Source organism: Coloeus monedula (assembly GCF_965178545.1).
Source record: "Coloeus monedula genome assembly, chromosome: 30".
NCBI classification, from domain to species: Eukaryota; Metazoa; Chordata; class Aves; order Passeriformes; family Corvidae; genus Coloeus; species Coloeus monedula.
Window position 1 is genome coordinate 1,588,722 of NC_138810.1, and position 15,780 is coordinate 1,604,501.

Here is a 15,780-nt window from a genome sequence, read left to right on the forward strand (position 1 = left end):
GGAAAGGGGCGGGAAAGGGGCGGGGCCGGCGCGCGGGGCACGGCGGGAGTGGCTGAGGGGCGGAGGGGGCGTGGCCAGAGGCGTTCGCCCCGCCCCGCCGGCGCTCCCCGCGAGCCCCGCCCCAAGTCTCGCGAGAGCGCGGCTGTGATGTTGCCGTGGCAACAGGGACGCTGCTGTCGGGACCGGGACACCGGGATGGGATGGGATGGGATGGGATGGGATGGGATGGGATGGGATGGGATGGGATGGGATCCATGGGATGGGAGAGGATGGGATGGGATCCATGGGATGGGCTGGGATGCATGGGCTGGGATCCATGGGCTTCATGGGATGGGATCCATGGGCTGGCACGGCCCCCCACGGAGTCTCCCAGCCCCCCCTCAGGGCCCCCCAGAGCCGCTCCCGAGGCCCCGGGCAGGGCCCAGCCGGGTCCAGGGGGGCTCCCGGGTGACCCCCAAGCCCGTTCTGGACCGAGTCCGATCCCGGGGTCTGAAGGGGAAGGTTGGGATTTGAACCCAAACTTTGTGAATTTAACCCACACTTCATCAACCGAACCCACATCTCTGTGGATTTAACCCAAATTTCATTAATTTAACCCAAATTTTGTTACATTCAGTGGTTTTTTAAATTTCCCCCCTTTAAGGCACAACTCCCCCTCAAGTTTAACCACTTCTTTTATTTTTCCACTTAAATATTCTCTTTAAATACAGCATTGTCCTGGGAAACTGCAGAAAAGCGGGAAAAATGAATAATAGTGGGGAGAAGCTTTGGATTCACTTGGGGGCATTAAATGAGGAATTAAAACGGAAATCAAAAAGCTGAAAAATTAAATTAAAAATGGAATAGAAAAAGGAAAGAAAAAAATAAAGGAGAATTAAAAGGAAATAAAAAGAGAAATAAATGGAATTAAAAGAGAAAGAAGTGCAAGTAAAAATCAAAGAGGGCAATAAAAACAGAAAGGAAATAAAAATAAAACTAGAAAGGAAATAAAAATTAACTTTCAGAGGAAAGAAAAACGGAATTAAAAATCAAAGAAATCAAAAGACAAATTTTAAAAAGGCACTAAAAAATAAAGAAGGAAATCAAAACGACACTGAAAGTTCTGAAGCCGCTTGGGGGGGGCAGAGTTGCTGTTTGGGGACCCCCCTGGGTTTTTGGGGGGTGGGGGGGGTGGGGCAGTAGCACCAGCGAGGGGCCAGACCCAGGAAATCCCGTGGATCCAATGGGATGGACGGGAAAAGGCCCAAAGCCACCCGGATCCCAGCAAGGGCAGCGGGATTTGGGTGAAACCGGGATAAATCCTGGGAATTCTGCGCTTTGGGAAGCACCAGCACGGGAGCTCCAGGGGATCCCAGCCCTGGGGGGGATGGGGCAGGATTTGGGGTCACCTCCCCCTCCTCCCCCAGATGGCAAAAATCCAGATTTGGACCCATTTCTGTGGGATTTGGGCACCTCCGTGGGGGGAGAATCCCGGCTCGCCCCGGCCTGAGCCCCTGGGGGGGGTTGGGGGTCACCGAGGCCCTGGATTGGGAACCGGCCCCTCCCCACCCCAACCCCCTTTAGCCCCCTGGGAAATCCCCTTTTGAACCCCTTTAAGCCGCTCTGAACTCCCTTAAATCCCCCCAAACCCCTTGGAACCCCCTTTTAAAGCCCCCTGCACCCCTTTTAAACCCCTTTAAAACTTTCTAAACCCCTTCTGAACCCTCTCAAACACCAAAAAAAACCCCTCTGAACCCCCTTAAACCCCTTTGACTCTGCCAGACACCTTTAAATCTCCTCTGAAGCCCTAAAAAACCTCTGAACACCATTAAATCCCTCTGCGAACCCCTCAAAAACACCCTCTGACCCCCTAAATCCCCCCTCTGGATTCCCTTTTTAGTCCCTTTCAGAACCCCTCATTTGAACCCCCCTAAACACCCTGAACCCCCCTGTTAAACTCACTTAAACCCCCTTTTGAGCCCCTAAAAAGGCCCTTTAAAGGCCCTTAGACCCCACTGAGCCCCTTAAACCCCTCTGAACCCCCTTCGAATGGCCATAACAATCCCTCTGATGCTCTTAAACCCCCTTAAACTCTCCTGAACCCCCTTAAACCCCTCTGAACCCCTAAAAAACCCTTTCACTCCCTTTTTAAACCCTCTCAGATCCAGCTGACCCCCTTTTATTCCCCCTTAAGTCCCTCTGAACACCTTTCAACCCAAAAAAAACCCTCAACGCCCCCATAACCCCTAAAAATCCCACTTTGAACCTCCCTGAACCCCCTTTAAACCACTAAAAAAACCCTTTGAACCCCCTTAACCTCCTTTTTAAACCCTCAAGCCCCCCTGAACCTCCTTTTTACCCCCCCCCACGGGGGGGGCAGGTGACCCCCAGGAGCAGCAGGAGATCCTCAACCCCCAAAACTGGGAAAACTGCTGGAAAAGCCGACAGTTAAATCAAAAAAGTCAGGAAAATAAAGGGGTGGCAGCAGCTGGATTGGGGGATTTGGGTCCCTGTGCCCCCCCCAGCTGATCCCGGGGTCCGGGAGCATCCAGGTGAGCAGGTCCTGAAGGCACAGACCCAACAGGTGAGCGGATCCCAGGGGCTGGGAGTGTCCAGGTGAGCAGATCCAGGGGCACAGACCCAACCAGGCGAGCAGATCCCACAGTCCGGGAGCGTCCAGGTGAGCAGAACGCAGGATTTGGGGCCCAGACCCAGCCAGGTGAGCAGATCCCAGAATCCAAGAGCATCCAGGTGAGGAAACCCCAAGGGCACAGCCCCAACCTGGGACGGGCTGGAGAACAGGCAGCCCCACCCCACATCCTGATTCTCCCCCACTCCTGCCTCCTCCCAGGCTGGAGTTTCTCCTGGCCCAGGTTGATCTCACCTGGCTGGAGCCCAAAAAAGAGGGAACAGCCCCAGAAATGACAAGTTTCACCCCAAGACGGATCCCAGAGCCTCAGGAAGGTCCGGAGCACAGGTGGGTTTTCCATGAATCCCACTCCAAGGAAGGGCTGGAAGGACCAGGTGAGTCTGGAGAACCTGAATCCATCCCAGTCTGACCAGTCTGATGCCAGGGGAGATGCCTGGAGTCAGAAGGAGCACAGGTGAGCAGGAAGCACCTGAGGAGCAGCAGGAGGAATTCCAGGTGCTCCGGGAAGCGGGGGAACATCCACAGGGATACCAGGACACCTGGGCACGGCCGCAGGGCTCTGCTCCTGCTGGCATCGCGGGGAGGAGCCGGGATGGATCCCAAGGGCTGGCGTGGCAGGTACAGCTTCTTTGGGAAGCACAGGCAGGTGGGAGGCACCCGGATGGATGGAGCTCACCTGGGATGGGTGAGGAGCCAACGGAGGGATCGCGGATCAGGCAGGGCAGGGCCAGGTGACATTGCTGAGCCCCCCATGCAGGAGCAGGAGCAGCACATCCGTGGGGTAACAGGGCCACCTGGGCACACCTGCAGGGCTCTGGTCCTGCTGGCATCAGCCCACGAGCACCTGGATGCACAGAGCCCACCAGGAACGGGCTGGGATGACAGGGAGGGACAGGGGACATTCCTGCACCCTCACAATCCCAAATCCTGGTCCTTGGAGGGGGGCACGCCAACCCCTCAACAAGCTGCTGGAGGGAGCTCCCAGCAAGTGAAGGAACGTTCCAGAAGGTTCTGACAGGTACAGGTGGTCAATTCCAGGTGATGGAGGAGCCAACGAGGAGGTGAAGCTGGTTCAAACCCCCCAAAATTCTCCAGGTGAGGCTGGGAGCTCCGGTCTTGGGTCTCCTGTGCCAGATCCACGTGTTTCCCAATCCATCCCCGGTAAGTGGGAGCATCACCCGGATGAAGTGGGATGGGATGCGGCCCAGGTGAAACATTCATTAAACAAACTGGAATTAGGGAAAAAAGGGGTTTTTCCCTTAAAAACAAGGAAAGCGGAGGCAGCCAAGAGGGACGGAGCTGCCACGGGAGCCAGGAGGCTGCAGCTCAGGTGAGTCCTGGCACAGGTGACCCCTGCCACGTGAGTGAAGGACTCGTGGCCCCGGGCCAGGTAAATCCTCTGTCCAGAGCAGCCCCAGCAATTAAATAATCAATCCATGGAATAAATAATGGAGCCACAGGGCCTGAGGCCACTCATATGGGCAGGTGGGGGTGCTCCAGGTGCTCCGCGAGATTTTGGGGTGCTCCTCCCTTGCTTGCAGCAGCGGGGACAGGTGGGACCCCCAGCTCCTTCCCGGGGGGGCTGGAGGCCGGAGCTGGGTGCTCCATGTGGCCACTCCCACCCTTGGCACCCGCCCGTGGCTCCAGCTGGCAGTAGAGCCCAGGTGCATCGGCCAGGTAAGGCTGGGAGCCCACCTGGGCCGGCTGCCCTGGGGGGTAGCACAGCACAGAAGATTCCAGCGGGAACTGGGCTGGGATGAGGATGCTGGGGCTGAGCCCGGGGCACGGGGGAGGTTTCACCTGCCAGGTGTCATCCAGGTGCTCCCCCAGCACGCAGACCCCACCCCCCTCTCCCCCAGAGCCGCTTCCAGAGTCTTCCTCAGCCTTCAGCCTCTCCAGCTCCTCGGCCGTCTGCAGGTGCAGCACTGCCCGCTCGTTCTCTGCCAGGTACTCCTGGAAGTCCTGAGTCTCGGGGGGCTGTGGGGGCGGCCAGGTGGGCCCGGGGGGTGCGGCCGCTCCCTCCTCTTCCTCCTCCTCGCGCCGGTTCTCCAGCTCCAGCTTCATCAGGGTGTGCAGGAAGTGGGTGCGGACGCGCAGGGGGTTGAACTCGATGCGCCCGGCCACGTTCCCGCAGCCATCCCGGGAGCAGCCGCACGGGAACGACGTGCGATCCACCTGGGCCACGGGGGACAGGTGTGGGACCCCCGCAGCACCCCCCTCCCCCAGGACCCAAATCCCACCCCAAAAAAATCACAGCGAGGGTTTATCCCAGCCAGGTGTCTCCATCATGCAGAATCAGCAGGAATTAACCCCAAAAAAACCCCCTGCTCCAGGCTGTCCCGTTTTTTGGGAGAGGTGGAATGTGGGAGTGCCCAGCTGAGCCCCGACACCAACGGGTGGGACCGTCTTGATCCCAATCCCGATCCCCCTCGGGAATCACCTCCCACCTCGGACCCGCCCCTGGGCTCCTCCTCCCTCCCACCTGGTCCAGGTGAGCACCAAACCCTGCACTGACCAACCCTTTCACTTCCAGCTATTCCAAGGAATCAGGAATCATTCTCCGGTTTTCCAGTCCTCCAAGCATCCTGTGGATTCTGGGATGGCTCCCAAAAATCCCACCTAGCTCCAGGGCTTGAGGAACTGGAGGATTCTCAAGAATTCCCGCTTGCATTCCATTGGGAAGAGATGTGGACAGCTAGAGGATCCCACAGGATCCCCCCAGAGTCCCAACCCCAGATCCCACCAGGACAGCAGGAATTTGGCTCTGGGGTGGGCAGAGGAGTTTATCCCTTCCAGGTACGCCCAAAACACAGCCTGGAGCTGTTCCTGCTCCTTCAAGGACACAGGAACATTCCAGCCCCTCTTGCACCACAAATCCCGGCTGCCTCACCTGGCCCCCTCTGCTCCCTCAAGGAGCAAGAACACGGGCACAGCGGGTATGTGCCAACACCTGGCCCACCTCGAGTCCCACCCGTCCCCCCTTCTCCCAGTTCACCCGGCACACCTGGCTCTCCCCACTCCTCAAGAAGCGCAGACACAGAAGCACAGGCACAAGCTCCAATCCCAATTATCCCCCCCGTTCCCAGTTCACCCAGCACTGGCTGCCCTCACCTGGCACACCTGGCTCTCCCCACTCCTCAAGGAGCACGAGCACAGAAGCACAGGCAGGGCTGGGATGGGCACGAGGAGCATTCTGCCGCCCGTGCCAGCCCGAATCCCCCGCCCTGCGCTCACCTGGCACTGGATGCCGGCCTGGCTGCAGGCGCAGGTGCGCGGCTCGCAGGTGAGGCGGCACAGGCAGCCGCACTGCTCGCGGGACAGGCGCAGCGCCCGCAGCTCCTGGCGCTCCTCGGCGTCGATCCTGCGCACGCCCGAGGCGCGGAGCAGCGCCCGGCGCCGCTTGGTGGGCAGCGGCTGCAGGTAGAAGTAATCGCCCACCTCCACCTGCCCCACGTCCAGGTCGTCGTCGGACACGTCAGCCAAGGTCAGCCCCGCAGCCTCGGCCGAGGGCACCGTCCCGTTCTGGGTCAGCTGGGCACGGGGGGCACACGTGGGGATGTGGGACCGTGGGGGTCACCTGGCCGGGTGCCTGTCCCTCCACCTGGCTCCTAAACCCCTAAACTGAGCCTCTCCTTGTCCCTGCCAACACCTGTCACCCCCAAAAGCCACCCCACGTGGTTCCCACGCAGATTCTTGCTTGTAGCTCCTAAGATCCCCTCGAAGTGTTTCTCACCTGGGTTCCCCCCGCTCTGCCCCTCTTCCACCCCCACCCAGGCATGTTTCACTTCCCTCCCCCAAATCCTCCTCAAGGGCTTTCCCACCTGCTCACCACCAAACCCACCCAGGTGTTTCCCACCTCCTCCCACCCCCAATACCTGGCTCCCCCAAAATCCCCCCACAGCCACCCTCTGTCACCCCCAAATCCCCCCTCTCCAGCTATTCCCCACCTGGAATCCCCCCCCCCGCTACCCCTCCAGGCCCTCCCCACCTGAATTCCACCCTCCCTCCCCAGCTATTCCCCACCTGGATCCCCCTCTGCCACCCCAAATCCCCTCCAGGTATCCCCCCAGCCAGCCCCTCCCAAACCCCCCCCTCACCTCCCTCCTCCTGGCGCGCAGTTTCTCCCTGCGGAGGTGCTGCCGCAGGTGCTGCCGGTGGCTCACCTGGCGCAGGTGAGCGAACTGGCTGAGGCTGTACCTGCGGGCGCGGTGGTGCCGCGGGGCCATGCCCAGGGAGCTGCCGCCGGCGCTGGGCACGCAGGTGAAGCCCTGGCGCCGGGCGAAGTAGTACACGGTGACCTGGGCGAAGCGCACGCGCTTCCCGGCCCGGCGCGCCCGCGAGCGCCGCAGGATGGACGGGGCTGCGGGCACAGAGCGGCTCAGGGGGTGGAGAGCCCCAAAGTCACCCCCTATTTACCCCAAAATTACCTTAAAAGTCGCCGAATTTCCCCTCCGAAGTTTAAAAACGCGCCGTAATTCCCCCACCACCCTCCCCAACCAATTCCATGAGATTTCCCCGCGAACGCTCCAAATTCCCGTCCCCCAAACTCCCCCAAAATCCCTGAAATTCCCCCCAAACACTCCAAATTCCCGTCCCCCAAAATCCCTGAAATTCCCCCCAAACACTCCAAATTCCCGTCCCCCAAAATCCCTGAAATTCCCCCCAAACACTCCAAATTCCCGTCCCCCAAAATCCCTGAAATTCCCCCCAAACACTCCAAATTCCCGTCCCCCAAAATCCCTGAAATTCCCCCCAAACACTCCAAATTCCCGTCCCCAAACTCCCCCAAAATCCCTGAAATTCCCCCCAAACACTCCAAATTCTCGTCCCCCAAAATCCCTGAAATTCCCCCCAAGCCCTCCCCCAAAATTCCAAGAAAATTCAAGCCCCACAAACTCCACAAATAATTCCCCACGAATTCCCAGATCCCCCAAACTTTCAAAAATTCCCCCAATTCCCCAAAAAGCAAAAAATTCCTCCAAATTCCCCCATAATTAAAAAAAAATCCCCAATTGTCCCTCAAATTAAAAAAAATTACCAAAAATTAAAAAGAAACCCCACCAAAATTCACCAGAGTTTAAAAAAAAATCCCCAACCCCAAATCCCCAATATTTCCTAAAACCCCCCCTAAACCCCAAAAATCCTCCCCCAAAATCACCAAACCGCCACAAAATTCCCCCACGATCCCAAAAAACTCCACAATACTCCCCCCAAATTCCCCAACACTCCCCCCCCAAAAAAATAAAATCCCCACCACAACCCAAAAATCCTGAAATTCACTAAAATTCCCCAAAAGCAAAGAAGCCCCAAATCCCTCCAAATCCTGCCCAATTCCCCCAAATTCCTCACGCCCGGTGCTGCCGGAGCTGCCGCTGTCGCAGCTGTCGCCGCTGTCGCTCGTGGCGATCTCGTCATCCGAGGTGGAGCCGCTGGATCCCCCCGATCCCGATCCCAATCCCGATCCCGCATCCTCCAGCTTGCGCTTGATCCCGGCACTCGGGACCGCGGCCATCGGGGCTCGGCTCGCATGGAGACCCCGGCGGGGTCGGGACCACCCTGCGGGGAGCAGCGAGGTGTTCTGGGGGAGCTGGGATCCCTCAGGATCCCTCGGGATCACCAAGGTGTTCTGGCAGAGCCGGGATCCCTCGGGATCACCGAGGTGTTCCAGGAGAGCCAGGATCCCTCGGGATCACCGAGGTGTTCCAGGAGAGCCGGGATCCCTCTGGATCCCTCTGGATCACTGAGGTGTTCCGGGAGAGCTGGGATCCCTCTGGATCACTGAGGTGTTCTGGCAGAGCCGGGATCCCTCGGGATCCCTCTGGAGCACCGAGGTGTTCCAGGAGAGCCGGGATCCCTCTGGATCCCTCTGGATCACTGAGGTGTTCTGGCAGAGCCGGGATCCCTCGGGATCCCTCTGGAGCACCGAGGTGTTCCAGGAGAGCCGGGATCCCTCGGGATCACCAGCACGGCATTCCCAGGGTGTTCTCCCATCCTGATCCCGGAGAAATCCCCCAATCCCAACTGGAGTTGCTGTTCCAGCCCATCCCATCCCTGCGGGAAGGAGCTGCGTGTTCATATTCCATGAGTCACAATTGCTCGGGATCGCCAGGAAAACATTCCCTGGGTTTTCCAAGAATCCCTGCCCTCCCCATCCCGGATAAATCCCAATCCCAACAGGAGTTCCCATCCCAGCCCATCACCCAGGGGTGGGGCCTGCTGGAGGGAGGGATCTTCACACAAACATTTGCCATCACATTGGCTCCCTCTATCCCAATTTTTCCATTCCGGATTGATTTGGGATGGAATTCACCCGAAACCAAAGGAAACGCTTTTTTTTTATTATTTTTGGTTTGTTTGATTAGGGTTTTTTTGGGAAAGGCACTGCCAGATTCACCCCTGGAACATCCTGATCCCTCTCTAAAATTCCCTAAAGTTTAGAAAAAACTCAAAGAATTCCCAATCCATCACAGATGCCAGATTGGGAATCAGCCCCCCTGGGATTTTCCTGCCCCACACCCCTTAATCCCAAAAAAGCTCAAAAAAATTTCAAATAACCCATGGTGATATTTAAGATTTGAGGGAAATTTCCAGCTCCAAGTTGGGCAAGGGAATTTTGGGACCTGATTTCCCATTTCCACATCTGAGAAAGTCCCAGAATGAACTGGGAATTCCCAACCCATGCACCAGTTTGGGGTGAAACCCAGGGGTTTGGGGTGGTCTTTTGGGACGGGAAGTGGGGAATCCTGGTGGTAAAGGAGGAAGGAAGGAATTGATCAATCCGAATCCCAGGAGAAGGGGACGTGGAAAACACCCCCTCCTCCTTTCCAGCACCCTAAAATTGCCAAAAAGCCTCAAATTATCCCCCAAAACTGCATTTCCATGGAAAAATCAGAGATGGAGTCCAGGTGGGACCCCAGCATCTGTGCAAGGTCCATCTGGGATGGCACCTGGATCCTTCCCCAATGGATCTATCCTCATATAAAAGCCCAAATTATTCCAAATTATCCTTTTTATGGCATAAAGAAACTCTTGAAGAGTCAGAGTGAGGGGAAAAAAACCCAAATAAATGCAAATTCCAAGTTTCCATTTTTTCCTGGTTTTAAATTGGAAGGAATTTGAGATGAGAAAGGAAAAATGGGATCAAATGCTGAGGGATGAGCCATGGGAATCAGGGAATTCCCACTGTTTCCAGGATTAAACCTCACCAAAAGGAGTTAAGCTAAAAACATAAATTGTTTTCCCCCATGTTCTGGAATCACCTTTGGAGCAAGGAACGGATCAGGAGAGTTTGGGATTCCCACAACCACAGGAGCTGATCTGGAAAACCTCCCGGCTGAAAGATGATCCGGGGGGGGGGGGGGGGACAAGCTGGGATCTCACGGAATCAGCAGGAATTAACCCCAAAAAAAACCCCTGCTCCAGGCTGTCCCGTTTTTTGGGGGAGGTGGAATGTGGGAGTGTCCAGCTGAGCCCCAACACCAACGGGTGGGACCGTCTTGATCCCAATCCCGATCCCCCTCGGGAATCACCTCCCACCTCGGACCCGCCCCTGGGCTCCTCCTCCCTCCCACCTGGTCCAGGTGAGCACCAAACCCTGCACTGACCAACCCTTTCACTTCCAGCTATTCCAAGGAATCAGGAATCATTCTCCGGTTTTCCAGTCCTCCGAGCATCCTGTGGATTCTGGGATGGCTCCCAAAAATCCCACCTAGCTCCAGGGCTTGAGGAACTGGAGGATTCTCAAGAATTCCTGTCTGCATTCCCCAGCCTCCAGCAGCAATTTTATTTTTTTTTTGTGATAATGAGATTCCCATAAAAATCCAGAGCCAAAAATGGATCCTTTGGATGATTCCCAGGGTTTTGAGGGATCAGAGGTGGCAAAAGCAGGGATCCAGGATATTAAAGGATGGGAAGAGAGTGGGAATGATCTGTGAGCAGGGAAGAGTCACTCTGGGAGAGACTCGTGGGATGAGCAGAGCCCGATGGGAAAGGGAACATCCCAACCCCATCCCAGTTTGGGACTGGGTGGAATTCAGATTATCCCATTGCAGCACCCTGAGCCTCCCAGGAAGGTGACACAGGAACCAGGATGGAATTCCAAGTGCCCCATCCCTCTGGGATCAGGATGCCCCAGCAGAGATTCTAGCAGGAACCCCCCAGAAAGGGTCTGGGACCACCAGTGAATCCAGGTGTTATTCCAGGGCAGGAACTGGGGCAAATTAACCCAAAAATGGGATTTTGGGATGGTCACCAGGAAGATTTTGGCAGTCTGGATCCTTAAAGAATGGGTCCAGTTTTCCAATGTGTTCCCCACGGATTCGGCTCAGCAGCTGGAGGGTCCATGGATTCCCCAGGGATTTGGGTCCATCCCAGGTCATTGCTGACATTCCCAACACCCACCTCTGGGTTTTTGGGACAAAAGGTGGAAAATTTGGGTTCCTCAGGGAAATCTGGGATACGGCTCCCACGGAGCTTCCAGCATTTATGGAACCAGCATCCCACGGAGGATCTGTCAGCCAGGCGAGCCTGGGAAGGAGGGACAGGTGTGTCCTCCCCCCAGGTGGGCAGGGGGACAGAAAGGTGATCCCAAAAAAACCTCCTTGGGCCCTGTGTCCATCACTGGACTCGAGGGATAAAGGTGGGTCCATGGAACACCTGGATCCCGAGGCCTGGGAGGCGAAGGGAACCCTGGGAAGGGGAGGCTCCTTCCCAAATACCTGGGGAGGGTCCAGTGGGGGGGAATGGAAAAGGTGATCCCACAAAACACCCCTGGACACCTGACCAGGCCCCCCCCTCCAGGTGTGAACCCCCCCCATCATCATCATCATCATCATCACCGGCAGCTTCTTGGGGACAACACAACCCCTGTGCCCCCCCCACCCCCCCCCCCCCGTGAGGTCCCCAAGGCCACCCACAGGGGCCAAGGCCACTCAAGGACCCCCAGTGCCCCTCTAAGGTACAGCAGAGGGGGGACCCCACCTGCCAGGACCCCCCCTATAGCCCCTCCCCAAATATAAAGGGGGGCCCTATACAGCCCCTACAGGCCCCCCATCCCCCCCACACGGGGGGGGCCCATATTTCACACAGCCCCTCCATCCATCCTCAGTCATAAGGCCCCCCCTCATCCCCTACAGCCCCCCCAGCCTCAAGGCCCCCCCATATCCTCTCTGTCCTCCCATCTCCTACACGCTCTTGGCCATAAGGCCCACCCACACCCCCCACAGCCCCCCCACCATCCCCTACAACCCCTCCAGCCGCAAGGCACCCCGTGCCCTACAGGCCCTCAAGCCACAAGCCCCTCCCTCCCACATCCCCTACGGCCCCCGCCCCGCTATAAGGGCTCCCAGCTGCAAGGGCCCCCCTCCCCTATAGCCCCCCCAGCTATAGGGCCCTCCCATCCATAATGCCCCTCATCTCCGAGCCGCCCCACACATCCCCTGCTGCTCCCCCAGCTGTGAAGCCCCCCAGACCCTTTTACCCCCCCCATCTCCTATAGGTGACCGCTGCCGTAACGCCCCCACATCCCTTATAGCCCCCCCCCCCATCCCTTAAAGCCCCCCCCGCCCCCCGGCAGGCGGAGGCCGCCCCCCCGCCCTCCTTCCAGCCCCCGGGTACACCGAGGCCTGACCCTCCCGCCCTTGCCCCGCCACTCACCGGTGCCCGGGGGGGATTCGGAGGGGTCGGTCCGGCGGGTTGGGGGTGGGGGATGTTGGGGGGGCCCGGGGCCGGTCCCGGGGAGGGTCCGGGGCCGGTCCCGCCCCGCCGCGCGCGCCGACAACAATGGGGCCGCGGCCGCTGCGCCGGCGCTTTTATACCGCCCCGCGTCACGTGATCCGCGCGCCGCCACAGCTCCGCCGCGAGGCACCATGGGAAACCGAGTCCCCTGGGGACACGGGGCGGTGCTGGCGGGGGTGTGATGGGAAATGTAGTCCGGAAGTGAGGAATGGGGGGGGGGGGGCTGTAGGCGAGCATGGAATCACGGAATGGTTTGGGTTGGGAGGGACCTTGGAGATCACCCAGTTCCACCCCTGCCATGGGCAGGGACACCCTCCAATGCCCCAGGCTTCTCCAAGCCCCAATGTCCAGCCTGGCCTTGGGCACTGCCAGGGATCCAGGGGCAGCCCCAGCTGCTCTGGGAAATCCATTCCAGCCCCTCCCCACCCTCCCAGGGAACAATTCCTTCCCAATATCCCATCCATCTCTGCCCTCAGGAAGCCATTCCCTGGGTCCTGTCCCTCCATCCCTTGTCCCCAGTCCCTCCCCAGCTCTCCTGGAGCCCCTTTAGGCCCTGCAAGGGGCTCTGAGCTCTCCCCAGAGTGAGGTGAACACCCGCAGCTCTCCCAGCCTGGCTCCAGAGGGGCTCCAGCCCTGGAGCAGCTCCGGGGCCTCCTCTGGATCTCTGCAGCAGCTCCAGCTCCTCCCTGTGCTGGGCCCCAGGGCTGGGGCAGCTCTGCAGGTGGGGTCTCACCTGAGCACAGGGGCAGAGGGGCAGAACCCCCCCTCCCCCCTGCCCACGCTGGGGCTCAGCCCAGCACAGGGGGCACCTCAGTGCCAGTGGCCGTGGCCAGGATGTGTCCAACACCCTCAAATCCTTCTGCACGGGGTCACCCATTCTCCAAATCCTTCTCCTGGGCTACTCCCAATCCCTTCCCTGCCCAGCTGGAGCTTTGCCCCGGGTGCTTTTGTGTGGAGCTTCCTGAGGCTCCCATGGTCCCACCTTTCCTGCCTGCCTAGGGCTCTTGGAACGGCAAAACCACGATGGAACCCTGGCCTGGGACACCAGGGTGAGGACAGCAGGGTGGGGACACTGGGACGGGACACAGAGATGGGACACTGGAATGAGGCTGGGGACACCAAAATAGGGGCAGTGGGATGGGGACAGTGTCCCGGGAAACCAGGATGGGGCACTGGGATGGGGACATTGGGATGGGACACTGGGATGGGGCACTGGGATGGGGACATTGGGATGGGGACACAGAGATGGGACATTGGGATGGGGCATTGGGATGGGACATTGGGATGGGGGCATTGGGATGGGGACATTGGGATGGGGGCATTGGGGTGGGGGCATTGGGATGGGGACATTGGGATGGGGCACTGGGATGGGGACATTGGGATGGGACATTGGGATGGGGCACTGGGATGGGGCACTGGGATGGGGACATTGGGATGGGGGCACTGGGATGGGGCACTGGGATGGGACATTGGGATGGGGACATTGGGATGGGACATTGGGATGGCCCACCTGGGTGGGACTGGGGAGGGGACATGGGGTGGTGTCCCAGGAGCCCCCGGCTGTGGCTGCCAGGGCAAGTTTGGGAGGGGGGACAGCGCCATCCCCTTGGCAGTCCCATGGGGCCACCCAGGAGTGGCTGCAGGGTGGCCCCAGGCGTCACTCGAGGGTGTCACAGGACGCTCGGGGGGTGGCTGTGTAGGTCCCCCGGGGTGGGTGCCCTGGGCACTTTGTCCCCGCGCTGGCAGGAGCCACCGGGGGTGGGACCGGGACCTCCGGGGACGTGGGACGGGACCCAGCTGCCATTTGTCCCCTGGCACGGCTCTTGTTTGCCCACGAAGCCGGGGGACCCCAACCCCAGCTCTGCCATGGCCCTGTCCCTGTGTCCTTGTCCCTGTGTCCCCTTGTCCACCACGTGGCTGTGTCCCCATCCCTGGCGTGTCCCTGGCCCTGGTGTGTCCCTGTCCTTGTCACTGCTCTGTCCTTGTCCACCACATGTCCACGCCCATGTCCACGTCATCTCCTTGTCCCAGGTGTGTCCCATTGTCCTGCTCTGGCCTTGGCCTTGGCCTTGCCATGTCCATGACCCCAGTGCGTCCCTTCCCATGTCCCTGTCCCATGTCCAACCCCTGCCCAGTGTCCCTGCCATGTCCTGTCCCATGTCCCATCAACCCCCATATCCCTGGCGTGTCCCTGTCCCGTGTCCCTGTCCCTGTCCTTGTCCTGTGTCCCTGTCCCTGCCATGTCCTTGTCCCGTGTCCCTGTCCCTGTCCTTGTCCCGTGTCCCTGTCCCGTGTCCCTGTCCCGTGTCCCTGTCCTTGTCCCATGTCCCTGTCCCTGTCCCGTGTCCAGCCGGGGCAAGATGGGGCCCTGGTTCGTGCTGGGTGGGGAGAGGGGACTCGAGGGGCGTTCCTGTGGAAAATCCACCCCCCCTTCACCAAAGGCCACGCCCGGGGAGCCACACCCACCGACCACAGACCACACCCACTGACCACACCCACCGACCACAGACCACACCCACTGACCACTGACCACACCCACTGACCACACCCACCGACCACAGACCACACCCACCGACCGCCGACCACACCCACTGACCACACCCGCCGACCACAGACCACACCCACCGACCACAGACCACACCCACTGACCACACCCACTGACCACCAACCACACCCACCGATCGCTGACCACACCCACTGACCACACTCACCGACCACACCCACTGACCACACCCACTGACCACACCCACCGACCACCGACCACACCCACTGACCACACCCGCCGACCACCGACCACACCCACCGACCACACCCACTGACCACACCCGCCGACCACCGACCACACCCACCGACCACTGACCACCCCCACTGACCACACCCACCGACCACGGACCACACCCATCGACCACACACTGACCACGCCCACTGACCACACCCTACTGACCACACCCCACGCCCGCTGACCATGCCCACTGGTCCCGCCCCCGGGCCAGCCACGCCCCATGTGGACACTGCAGTGGCCCTGGGCCAGAGGTGCCGGGAGCCCCGGGGACGGGGAGATCCATGGGGGGAGCTTGGGGGGGCCAAGGAGAGTCTGGGGCTGGTGGGGGGCGAGGGAGGGACTGGGACCCCCATGCCCCACAGGCCCCCTATAGACCCTATGGCCCCTCCCATCCCCTACAGCCCCTCCCATCCCCTACAGCCCCCCCATCCCCTACAGCCCCCCCGCACCCCATAGCCCCCCGAGTGGGTGGGGCCTGGGCCACCCTCCCCCCCCCTCCTCTCCTTACCCCCCCACCCCCCAGTTTTTGGAAGAAAGAGGCCGATTTCGGGCTGGTTAAAATCTCACCATCCATTGGGTAGAAAAGGGCGGGGGGGGGGACAGCCCCTCCCCCAGCCCCTCCCCCAGCCACCCC

The 15,780-nt window shown here is 59.7% G+C and overlaps 1 protein-coding gene across 1 annotated transcript; it reads right to left on the reverse strand.

Annotated features, from left to right (window-relative positions):
• Positions 1 to 4,102: 4,102 nt before the first annotated feature.
• CSRNP2 (cysteine and serine rich nuclear protein 2) lies at positions 4,103 to 12,390 on the reverse strand (the record flags this gene model as incomplete). Its single annotated transcript, XM_082299042.1, has 5 exons — positions 12,284 to 12,390; positions 7,979 to 8,185; positions 6,727 to 6,989; positions 5,864 to 6,160; positions 4,103 to 4,804 (listed from the first exon to the last, which is right to left on the reverse strand). Exons 2-5 carry the CDS (start codon positions 8,139 to 8,141, stop codon positions 4,103 to 4,105), a joined length of 1,425 nt encoding a protein of 474 aa, XP_082155168.1. The 5' UTR covers positions 8,142 to 8,185; positions 12,284 to 12,390.
• Positions 12,391 to 15,780: the final 3,390 nt, after the last annotated feature.